The sequence below is a fragment of the Daphnia magna genome, linkage group LG2, assembly GCF_020631705.1.
Source record: "Daphnia magna isolate NIES linkage group LG2, ASM2063170v1.1, whole genome shotgun sequence".
NCBI lineage: Eukaryota > Metazoa > Arthropoda > Branchiopoda > Diplostraca > Daphniidae > Daphnia > Daphnia magna.
Window position 1 is genome coordinate 11840315 of NC_059183.1, and position 11683 is coordinate 11851997.

The 11683-nt window shown below is 38.6% G+C and overlaps 1 protein-coding gene, 3 long non-coding RNA genes and 1 other non-coding gene across 9 annotated transcripts; 3 read left to right on the forward strand and 2 right to left on the reverse strand.

The window, feature by feature from the left end:
- The first annotated feature begins 603 nt into the window (after nucleotides 1–603).
- LOC116936801 (28S ribosomal protein S7, mitochondrial) lies at nucleotides 604–1714 on the forward strand. Its single transcript, XM_032943952.2, is given in 4 exon segments — nucleotides 604–633; nucleotides 686–1063; nucleotides 1124–1186; nucleotides 1261–1714. Coding segments are annotated over 4 exon segments (861 nt in total). The 3' UTR covers nucleotides 1651–1714.
- A 940-nt stretch (nucleotides 1715–2654) lies between these two features.
- Nucleotides 2655–5494, forward strand: LOC116917309. Its single transcript, XR_006643043.1, has 7 exons — nucleotides 2655–2805; nucleotides 2969–3756; nucleotides 4134–4429; nucleotides 4490–4648; nucleotides 4709–4829; nucleotides 4893–5068; nucleotides 5146–5494. It is a non-coding gene; the product is annotated as an uncharacterized LOC116917309 (transcript).
- Nucleotides 5495–5513: 19 nt separating this feature from the next.
- On the reverse strand, nucleotides 5514–7296 carry LOC123469730. Its single transcript, XR_006643044.1, has 4 exons — nucleotides 7149–7296; nucleotides 6686–6922; nucleotides 5941–6614; nucleotides 5514–5840 (listed from the first exon to the last, which is right to left on the reverse strand). It is a non-coding gene; the product is annotated as an uncharacterized LOC123469730 (long non-coding RNA).
- Nucleotides 7297–7612: 316 nt separating this feature from the next.
- LOC116917331 lies at nucleotides 7613–9618 on the forward strand. Of its 3 annotated transcripts, XR_004391084.2 has the most exons (6): nucleotides 7638–7740; nucleotides 7834–7931; nucleotides 8301–8398; nucleotides 8455–8556; nucleotides 8619–8831; nucleotides 8891–9618. It is a non-coding gene; the product is annotated as an uncharacterized LOC116917331 (long non-coding RNA). The 3 variants fall into 3 exon arrangements; XR_004391085.2 differs by lacking the exon at nucleotides 7834–7931 and having other exon boundaries at nucleotides 7613–7740; XR_004391086.2 differs by lacking the exons at nucleotides 7638–7740; nucleotides 7834–7931 and adding an exon at nucleotides 8084–8216.
- A 291-nt stretch (nucleotides 9619–9909) lies between these two features.
- LOC116917329 lies at nucleotides 9910–11443 on the reverse strand. Of its 3 annotated transcripts, XR_004391077.2 has the most exons (7): nucleotides 11295–11443; nucleotides 11054–11207; nucleotides 10837–10955; nucleotides 10679–10742; nucleotides 10566–10620; nucleotides 10398–10504; nucleotides 9910–10325 (listed from the first exon to the last, which is right to left on the reverse strand). It is a non-coding gene; the product is annotated as an uncharacterized LOC116917329 (long non-coding RNA). The 3 variants fall into 3 exon arrangements; XR_004391075.2 differs by having other exon boundaries at nucleotides 10398–10620; XR_004391076.2 differs by having other exon boundaries at nucleotides 10398–10620; nucleotides 11054–11187; nucleotides 11295–11414.
- Between the last annotated feature and the right edge of the window lie 240 nt (nucleotides 11444–11683).

Consider the following 11683-nt stretch of genomic DNA (forward strand, 5'->3'; position numbering starts at 1 on the left):
TTTCCTGATTACCCTGGGAAGTAATTTATTTAACCATGCTCGGAAAATTTATTAGGACCATGCCTAGTGATTTCGAGTTCACTCTAAGGAGGTTATACTCGTTGTCTAGCTATAGTTTGATTGAATGTCTTTTGGAATTAAGTATGCTACGCTTTAAAATTTTTCGGGTGTACATAAAGTTAACAAGTCACTAGTGCAAGAGCTATGAAGATGGTTACAATCAGATCTAAAAAGATGTTACTTAATCAAAGATGGGATCATGGAAAAAGTGGTTAATGTTCTCAGTTGAAATCGGTTTGAGATGAGTAAAATCAATCATCTTTAATTATAGATGAACGCCTGTTGGAGACATGAATCGTGAAGGTGTAACACACTTACACATTTGACTGGACATGACAGAACTTCTATAGATTGCCTGATAATAACGGCGCTGGCGGTTGCAGATTCACTGATTTGTTACTTTTTAACGGTTATATTTGTACAGAGTGTGGTAAGTTTTACGCCGTGCTGCCCTTACGTATATTGCAGGTCGGCTTAACATTTCTATTAATCTTTTATTATATGTTCTTATTCTCTCCATCTTTTTTCCCTCTTTCAGATATAATGCACTTCGCCTGTGATCTTATAATGATGGTAACTAATTAGTCGATGGAAAGCAGTTAAATTTCTTGGCGATGAAATTTAAAAGGGAACGCGACATTGGACCCCCCCAACAGTGGCCCCGGAGGGTACCCCGACACCAGCCCCCCCGACACTAGCCCCACCCGATATTGGCCCCCACCGTTTTTGCAGGGGGGGCTACAGTCGGCGAAGAGGGCGACACCAGCCCCCCCTGGCAATAGAAGCGGGGGGGCCTTTGTCGTGTAGGCATACGACACCAGCCCCCCCTCTTAAAATCATTCAAGTACGGGGGGGCCAGTGTCGTAGTATCATACGACACCAGCCCCCCCCCCTTCAAATTAATTCAATCGAAGGGGCTGTCGCAGTGGCAGTCGACAACAGTCCCCTAAAAGCGGCAAGAAGTGACCATAATGTTTCAGTTTTTTCATAATGAATTAACAAGGTAAGACTTTTAAAGCAATAGTCTAGCATCAACACCTAACTTTTTGGTTTCGGTCCCCAGCAAATTATCAATATGGTTATGGAAAAAGGCCATAAGGAAGTAGCAACAAAATTGGTTGAAACAGTAAAATACCATTAAAAACATATATTGGAAATATATCCTAATAAAGTTGATATATATGTATAAAACTTTTGTAGGCGTATATGAAAATCAAACAGATGCAGCTCGCAAAATACTACAAAGCTACAACAGATGCAGAAAGAGCTGAAATTGAATTGAAACCTATTGTCATATTTCATAAAGCTTTAGAAAATTGCAAACCCGTACTTCAATTGACACCTATCAAACGAGGTGGTGCAACATATCAAGTTCCCATCCCCATCACGGAAAACCGTGCCCGGTTCCTTGCCATGAAATGGATGATTCTGGAATCCAGAAAAAAAGAAAGTACGGTACACTTTCCTGAAAGGCTTGCATATGAGCTACTAGAAGCTTTCAATAATACTGGCAAAGTGGTTAAGAGGAAACAAGATTTGCATAAACAATGTGAAACTAACAGGGCATATGCTCATTATCGTTGGGGATAACTAAAGCTAACAATTTTTCATATTACTTATTACTTGTAGTTGTTAATACACATTTTCAAGAAAAGGTTCTTTAGTGCCTTACCCTTCTTTTCTTGATTTTATAAGTTTATAGTTTCAGCGCGGCAGTGCCTCTGGCCCTCTTAGGGCTGTGGCCCGGACCAAATGGGACGGGTTTTTTCTTAAAGGGTTAAAATTAACGGGTTTTTTTCCTTAAAGGGTTTTGAACCGGGTCGACGATCCCAAAAAAATGACCCGTCCCACTTAACCCGTGGGTAAGAAAAAACAACCCGGGTCGGGTCATGTCCCGCGTAATTATCGGGTCAAACGCACTTTTCTTCTCTTCTTTTCAGTCTCGTCATCAGACTTAACCATTACAACGTTTATATTTTGAAAACTTCTTTTTTTGGCCAGCAGCATCGCCTGATTGACAGGATTTAGGTACATTAGGAGGTTTTCTGCGACTGGTAGCCAATTTTCAAAACGATTTGTTCCACTATCCACAATATCTTTACATTTTTTTATAATGAGCTAGAACTTGAAGTAGGAAAGCATAGCATTTTAGCACAGTCTCCAGCAGTTCAAAATTATATGTGATTTTGTTTGGTATACAATTGTGTAAAACTTGTGAAGAAATTGTGGAAAGTGGAAAATTTGTTTTGAAAATTGGCCACCAGTCGCAGCACTATATTGAGACAAACGTCCCGAGGTGCCTGCGGGTTGGTGACTTGGTGGGAGGACCCAAGTTCCCAAATACGCAGAGAGATACCCCGATTCCTGGCCGTTACTGTAGATTGCTATGTTTTTAAGCTATTCTGCTTTGTTTACTCGTAACTTAGCGTAAGAGTTAAAAGCTTCTTTGTCTTACTACTAGATGGGCCACATCTCGGGTTAACCCAAGAACCCTTGAACCGTCCCGAAACCCGTCCCGAAAAGAAAAATCCTTAAAGGGTTGCCTTTTATCGGTTTTTTTTTTCCTTGACCCGGGATCTGACCCGGGTTTTCATGACCCGGGCCACAGCCCTAGGCCCTCTGCCTCTGGGGGAAAAATGCTGCTGGCCTAGAGAGAAAGGGCTTGATGACTTGGCATAACAAGAATCAAAGTCAAGGAGACCAAATAAAAAATACAAAAAACAAAACAAGCGGGCATGTTTTCAGGTACTGAAAAAGCAAAAGCTTTTCGTTTATTACTAATCATTAATTCGAAAATGCAAATGTACTCATGTTTTCTAACATTCTGAATGAAAAGTGAAACATTTTTGAACTTTCAAGGTTCATGCCAGATGCATGTGGTAATATAAATTTTTACATTTCCTTCTAGTTTTTTCTCCTATTTGTACAATATCTTCGTGACACATGAGCATTAGAACATTCCAGAAGATGAGTAATTCAAGTATTTACTTCAAGAAACTAAATGCTAAAGTTGGGGAGCCTCCAAGAAAAAGAAAATGTAAATCAGTTCCTCACCTGCTACCAGTTGTCTTACCTTCATCTCCACCATCTATCAAAACCCGATTGGGAAACGAATTTTTCCACCAAGAAAGCTCTCTCCTGGCAAATGCCTTACTGGGTAAAGTCCTTGTGAGGCAGATAAACGATGAGGAGCATATCTGTGGTAGAATAGTAGAAACTGAAGCATATTTGGGCATGGTGGATAAAGCTGCTCATTCAAGTTGTAAACGTTCGGTGCGTACCGAGCCGATGTTTATGAAGCCTGGGACTGTATACGTCTTTTCTATCTATGAAATGTATCACTGTTTCAACATCTCGAGCGGAGGCGATGGGACAGCCGTTCTTTTACGTGCCATAGAACCCCTTTCTGGATTAGAACGAATGCAATAGATCCGCTCCGAGTCTCAAAAGAAGTCGTGCCATCGTCTACCGACACACCAATTATGCAACGGCCCTTCTAAATTGTGCCTTTCGTTTGGTATCACAAAGGAATTGAATAAGGTGGACCTAGCGGATCCCTCGTCTATAATCTGGATAGAAGACTGGAGTCCTCAACCAGAATTTGTTACCGTAACATCGACTAGAATTGGTTTAAGTAAAAAAGCTGCCGAGTGGATTGATGCTCCATTAAGGTTTTACATAGCGGATTCTAAGAGCGTCAGCGTCCTTGATAAATCAAAGATAACATAAAAATCACTAGTAAAATTTGTGTTACGTCTATTCTCTCTCGGAGTATATGTTGTCCAAGAATAAACTAAATCCTGTGTTAAATCGTTAATAAAGATTCTTCAAACGTTTGCAGTACTTTTGCTTGATAGATTGTGCCACGTGTCCTAAGAACTTGCCCAAAGGGAAACGTTTCCGGTAATATAACAATACAGATCCTATTGTCCGGCATACCAATAGCAAATTTTAAAATATCCGACTTCGTAATAACGCCGAGTTTTATTTCAAAAGGGAAACGTGGTACAAATTTAATAAACCGATGGCGGTTACGATGATTGTTAAATTTGAATGGTGTTCTACGGCCGTAGAACACCATCAGGATCGACGGCCATATTGAAGGGCCAGAACTCTGTCGAGGCAGTTGCATCTTCATCACGCTCTCCAACACTTGACGAAATAAAGCTGTAAAACACCCATTTTGCAAGAAAAAAACTCAAACATGGCTAACACTGCTTCTCAGAAAGATTTGCTCGATACTATTTGGCATGCTACTCGTGGTTTTATCGGGAAAGAATTACTTTTAGAGAGCAAACTCGTACCAGTTCCCTACCTCTCGAATGCTGATGATTTCGGCCTCTTCTCAGTTTTCGTCAAGAGCAAATCGGTAACTACTTTATTTTCACAAACGGCCAATAAACCTCAAAATAAAAATGTTTGTCCCAAGGAAAACGTAAGTCAAAAGATTAAGCATTCGCTGGCGGGTGCTTGTTACCATGTAATTGGCCACGTTTCCCAAGTCATTGAGCTGGAAAAAACTGACCTTGATCGTTTGTTGAACAGCGCTAAACCACACACAGAAGACGTTGGCAATCAGTCCGAAAAGGTACATTAACAGCTTTGTGCATTCTTCGTTTCATTTTAATATTATTTTCAACATGCTCAGTGGGAGAAGGACATCGATTTGGGTTCAAAGTCAGTACATTTGACCGTCGAAGGGCTTCACAAATTTCTCATCCCGCTAAATTTGAGTGAAGGAGACCTTTGTCTGAAGCAAAATATTCCTGGTACGTAAACAGGCAGAACATTACGGAGGCATGTGGAGTAAATTAAGTTTTTATCGATTTTAGATCTGGTCGGCGCCAAAAGCGTGTACATCATTACAGATGTAATGAAGGCCAGTCGCGTTACAGCATGTGTTACAAGCGATGACGACACGATGGAAAGAGTTTCTGCTGTTTCTGTTCCAATAGGATTTGGCTATTCGAAATTCCGATTGACTCCCGAGGGACTCGTTGCTGAACAGGTCTCATTTTGTTTGTTCTTACCCCCGAGGGCATCAAATAACGTTTTGTGCTTTTGAAAAAATACTTAATACCACAGATGAAATGCAAGCCTGCTATCCACGGCAAATGGGTTGTTGTGATTAATCAACTCTCCGAAATCCTCAACAAATTGTAAGACTCGCATGCCATGCTGCTCAAATCTCAAATCCTGGTTTCACGGTGTACGACGCTAAAACTGATTTTCAACATTTTCAAAATTATCTTTTAAACCGTTTTAACATTTCAAAACGTTCCTACTAGCGGTATTTTCAAAATTTTTACTTACTAACTCGTTACTTTCGACTCGTTCTGTTACTGTCACACGCCGTCCCATTCGCCATATTTGTGTGTCCTATTCGAGTTCAATATTTTAATTACAAATACCTCACAATGTTTTGCAAACCTAAGAATGCGTGTCATTTCCAATCTTTCTCTCTGGCATGTATACAGCATTTACCGGCAAAGGTATAGTGATATTTACAAACAAACAATTGTCGGGTATAACGAAGAACAGGTAAAATGGATTTACGGTTGTTTTTTTGGTTTTTGTTGCAAACTGTCATTTGGTGAGCACGGGGGCTTTGCGTTCAACCTGAGTTGAAGCTATTTGAAATATTTAAATTATTTAAGATTTGAAAAACAGGGATACTGTACGGCCTCGTAACGAAACAATTCATAACAGCAACTTGTTGACCACGATCAGGAGAATAATGGCAGTGAGTTGCTGGGGCCAGCATGGTAACAAAGGTAAACCTGCATCCAATGGCAACAGTTAAGTATCAACATACATTTGAGTTTGAATAGACAAAAAAGTATTGATAGTTTATTTTCGTGACAGTTTTGCATCAGTTACCTGAGTTACGGACTGTTGATTGGCGTCCAGTTGAATAAGAATTGTTGCTGATAAACTGAACCCGATTTCCTTGTTGCCACGTACTCGTGCTGGGTTTAGCAGTAGATCGAGGAATCACCGTCGTTTTCTGTGGCGTAGTCGGTGGTGATTCAACACTAGGAAAATCTATTCAAAACATTTCGTTACATTGCGTCATTTCTTGTCATAATCTTGATGTTACAGAATAATCATGGAATGGTTTAATCAAAAAAGGTCATGAAAGTTATGCAAGAAATCAATTCTTTCATTTTAATTTGGTACCTTCATTTTCTTCAAAAATGTTTGAATAGCATCTTATTTGTTCTATAGGAAACCAAGATTGTTGGTGAGAATTGCTCTTTATCTGATAATTTCAGATAATTGCTGAAAGAGACATTTGGAACAAGTTGTGTATTAGATGAATATATTTCATGTTATTACACTTGAGCGTGGGGAACATTTGTAAGAGGTCTTCCAATCTCTTTTTTCAATCCTCTGAACTTCTGTTTGAGTTAAATGTCTATTAACTTGTTCCCAGTTACAGAGGTTTGTTTTTTAATGGTTTTGTGCAAAAGTAAAACCAAACATAAGAAAAGAACTAAGGCCACTGCAGTCCTTCCAGATATTGAAATCATGATCGAAATTTGCAATGAATTCTGTAAATTTTCAACTGATGGTAATTTCTTTTTTGTGAATTTTTTAATCTCGGAGCTGAGTATTTTGTTACCAGTTTCCCTCATCATAGTGATTGGGTTGCAGGAATGGCTTTGCAATGTATCGGATGTAGTACAGCGACGAGGGCGATGAAACTTAAAAGTAAGTTAATAACATTAACTTAGATTTTTTTATTACTTCCATGATGTGGATGAATTTTGTAGTGTTATTTAGATTTAGTTGGAGAATTGCTAGTTGTTTATCCTGTACTGTAATGAAGAAGTTGGAGTAAAAAAAGTCCGACGTTTTCCTTGAAAAAAAATAGACAAAAGGTCGGATTTATTTTGTCGGTTTTTTTTTTAACCTTACCAAACTTCATTTCCACTAGATGGTGATGAAAGTTCATCAGCCTATTTTGTGTTTTTTTTTTTTTTTTTCATGTGATTCTCATTGTTTACTTTGTTGTAACGAGGAAAACGTGTATTTGAGTTTACCTCGTCTCAACAGTATTATTATTAATTTATAGTTTTTTTTACCTGCACCCCTATTTTCCATGTGCAATTTTTGCACTGCTTCGTTGCATACACGGAATGAAATCTGTTGCAGATTGGCTTAGAACAAGGTAATGTTAAAATACTTTTGGAAATCCTAATTTATTTTTTATTAAAATTCAGATCTTCGTGTAGCCATAGACAACGAAGTGGAAGACCACGAAGGCCCCCTTCGTGGTTTCGTTCTTTTATTTTTCCCCATTTCCCGAGACAAAAATTTTTTTTTTTCGAATTTTCGAGATAGGGAAAATGGGGGAAAATAAAACATTTTATGAACGTAGGTTACCCAACCACTAAAAATATGAAATAATTCACACGATATGCTGAATTTTTGTGCTTAATTTACATGTGCATACCAAAGTGATACCGTGCATGATTTAATTAAAAATTACGGTGTATGAAGCATTGGATCAGTAGAGAAACCCAAAATTATTATCTTAGCGGACTCAGCGCCACTATGCGGCATCTCACGCGCATCGCTACAGAGGGATATAGGCGTTAGCGGTCTTCCACTTCGTTGTCTATGGTGTAGCCTTCCGTTGCTGATGACTGATGTTTTCAAAAACTCACATAGAAAGTATTTATTTATTATTTCCCAATGAAACTAGATATTCAAAGTTTGCAACTAAACATTTATTTTTGTTGAAATAAACCTTCAATAAATTCTTAGAAGATGTGTTTTAACTGTCAATATTCTGCAAGAATTTGATCTCCAATTTACTTAGAAACTTTCTCGTCGAAGTATGCTTACTAGAGAATTAATTTAATGTAAGTTTCACCATTTTGTTCAAGGACTTTTTGCATTGATATGATTTTGATATATACTGCTCTAAAATTAGAAGAATTAGAATTAAAGAGTTCACATCAATGTAGTTCTCGCAATAAGAAATTGAGCAATTCTTTTTTGCTCGACTTTTTTGGTTAAAAATTAGAAAACAAGATCTACAGTTGTTTTGAGGTTAACTGGTTAAGCTCTGTGTGACTAGTGAAATTGGTATCCTAATATATTTTTATTATATTACATTCCAATTGAAAGTTCGATCAAATCAAATGGTGTGTGCTATCTACTATTAAGTGTCCCCGTTCTTTTATATTTTTCAAGTGAAATATATCAATGGATTATTTTGTGTGTAACAGGTAATATTTGTATCAGCTATGCCCAGTGCCAAATCCAAAAGCTGTCAACAACTTATTACTTATGGATTCCATCGGTCTTTTCTATTGCTCATTGAGAGGTATTATATTTAAATTTTGGAAATCAGAATCCAATTGCCATGATTCTGCTTTTTAGAAGTAGCTCGTGAAAATAAAATTGCCAATGAGGCTGACCTGCAGTCTTCAAGTCATTTTCACTGAGTCTGTGAAGTGGCATGATTTTATGCTGAGTGATGAGGTATTAGACTTAGATTTTGGCAATCAGTGTCAAAGTTTGCATGCCTATGCATTTATTTCTAGCTCATAAACTAAAAGTGCAAAGGATGCTGGCTCTGAAGGAATATCATTCTTGACCCATTCATCATCTCGTGCAAGTTCCAGTGTGAAAAGTGCAGCATATTCTTCTCCATTGTACTGCCAACGATTATCAACCACCAGCTCCGCAGTCTTCTTTTCACTTCTATTCTGCCAGCCAACAAACATAGATGTGGACCTCAGAACCACTACTCCTTGGTATTTAAGTTTCTTTATTCTCTAGTATTGCTTTTTTAAATTTTAATATCTTATCATAGGACTGCCAAACCTCCGTCTTCTTCCAAAAATTGCCGGCCCTATAATTTTCCCAGTCTTCAGACAACAGACGTAGTAAAAAAAAGCTCCTTCTTCACCTCGCCCGTCATCGTTTTGCCCGTCGCCGCCTCGCCTGTCATCGTTTTCCCCGTCGCCGCCTCGCCCGTTGTTCCGTCTTCACCTCGTCCGTCGTCTCGTTGTCGCCCCGTCTTCCCCTCTCCGGTCACCTCGTCATCGCCCCGTCATCGTGGTATCGTTGTATTTTGTAATGTGTGTTTTGTGTAGTGCTAATTAACCCGTTGGCTGCCACCCACTTTGATCCCCCTTTTTTTTTAGCGAGTTAGGGTCCGGCAGCGCTGTTCTGCCCAATGGTCTATATGCCATGGGTGGGACAGTTGCACAAGCCGTGTGGCTCAAAGTCGATCGTCGAGGCAATGCACCATTAGGAACTTCCCCCTTGTCGATGCGGTTATGGTTGCCTGGGGTGTGCATTCCCGTAATGGCTTCCATCATCGTGTCAGCCCGGACTTGTCTTCGGACAAGTCCCCCTTGGTCGTGATCATTCTGATGGCGATGTAGCGAATGTAGTTGGTAGTGGCGTGGCAGCCAACGGGTTAGTTGTATATGTGTATGTGTTGTATATTTTGTTGTATTGTATTTTGTTGTGAAATGTAATTCTCAGTGGTGGAATTGTGGGTGGATGGAGGGACAATAAAATCATTCACGTTTATTTCACTTGTATATTTATTAACATGAATATTCCTTTGGTTATTAACTGAGTTGGGAATCGAACACTAGTCCATTGGCGTTCCACTTCAATGCTATACCATTAAGCTACCGTTGATGTTTTGCAATAGACTAGGTATTTCTTAATAAGCTTGTATACAGTGCAAGCTATTATAGTGAAAATTTATTTAGTTGGTCTTATGTTAAATTTACATTATTTTTCCATCAGCTGGGAATCGAACCCAACACCTTTACACCACGTAGCCGATACTCTACCACTGAGCTACTATCAATATATAAAACTTACTACTGGTCGGTGTATTTTTTGGAGTAACTTCTGGACTTTTACATTTACTATTGAAAGGTATCGCTTTTCTGACTGTGCAGCAACGAAAACAGGAAACTTGCCACCATTTTCCTTTATTTTCTGTTGTCAATAAATACATCTGTTGAAACACTGGTGAAACGATGGAAACTCAACACGGTTTCACACCTCCCACACTGCAAAATACTAACTCGCATTAACGCCATCAAGATTTGTACTTATTACCAAAAACCGAGAGTTTTTAAAGCGTAGAGCGAAGGAGACAAAGTCAATGAACAGACTCCAGAGAATCAATTGGCGGCCGAATAAAATAGTACAAAGGCACGAGAAATAGCAATGCTCGGTCTATGACGTGGGGCAGAACAGTGCGGTCCGTCCCTAACGAGCTAAAAAAAAGGGGGGAAAAGTGAGTGGCAGCCAACGGGTTAACTAGTACGGTAAAAAAACAAAAACAATACCACAACAAACACGGCGTTCCACGATGATATCGTACGCCACCGCCACGAGTTTTGATCCATAATTCTTCTGGCATGTTCCCCCTCCCTTTCTTCTGAATGGACGTAATCTGAATAGCGAATAGCAAAATTAGAATACAGATTTAATTCTTAATGTAAAATCAACTTAACTTTGTTTCGGATGGCGATTTTGCGGGAGAAACGAAGATGAATATTGGGTTGTTCTCTGATAAGAATTCATGTTTAACAATCAGAACGCCATATAATGGATTAAGCTATAATACCATGACAAGGTGCTGGCTTTTAAATTTATGAGGGTTTACTTGCTGAGAAGACAGGAAGAGAAGGCTAAAAAAAGGGAACAGTCATGATGACATTGGTTCTATAAGGCAAATCATACTGCTACAATGTAAAATTACATAAATAGACCGTTTTATAATACCATGATAACTGAACTAAGGCAAATGGTGACTGCAACTCACAGGTAGTGGCTGTCTATGTAGTTATGCTGTGAAAACTTCTTTCATGAGCAGATGATGGTTGATATGCGTCAACATGTCACTGATGAAAAAATTTGCAATTACAAGATCAAATATATCATTAAAATAAATAATGATACTATGAGCCATCAGTGCTAGAATTCAATGGTAGGTACTCACAATTGAAGTAATGTGAGGTCACTGTTGACTTTTCTTCAGCGTCTGGATCCTTTTGGACTTTTAGTTTCACTATCACACTATCACGATCTTTGTTTAGAAATCATTCGAGCTCTATGGTTCCTCAGCTTGGATAGCTGATGACAGACAAGGGGAACTTTTACACACAAAATGCAATTTATGTTATTTGTAAATCTCCTAACACAAATTTAACGATAGGAATACTGGAAGCTAGAAAAGATACCGTTAAATTTTAGAAGAACAATCAGTTGGAATATATACAAATTAAGAAAAATTGCTAACACAAATTTCACAAATTGCTCGTAAGCAGCCATTGCTACTGCACAGCAGCGCCAACTAGTTTCTCAATCTGTAAATCTGTAACCCCAAGAACCCGACGTGGCAAAAGAGTCGGGCTTATTTTGTCGGGCCTATTTTTTTTGCCCATCTTTTTGACGAAAAAGTTGGACTTAAAATATTGACTCGGAATTTGATCAAACCTAGCCTATTATAATCAAAATTGAATGCTGATTTTGGGTAAAATCTTAGTTTTCTCGTGAGTTGTGCAACTTTAGAATAAAACGGAATCATATCGGTTTCGAGTGCAATCACTTTGAATTAAAATTATTTTAA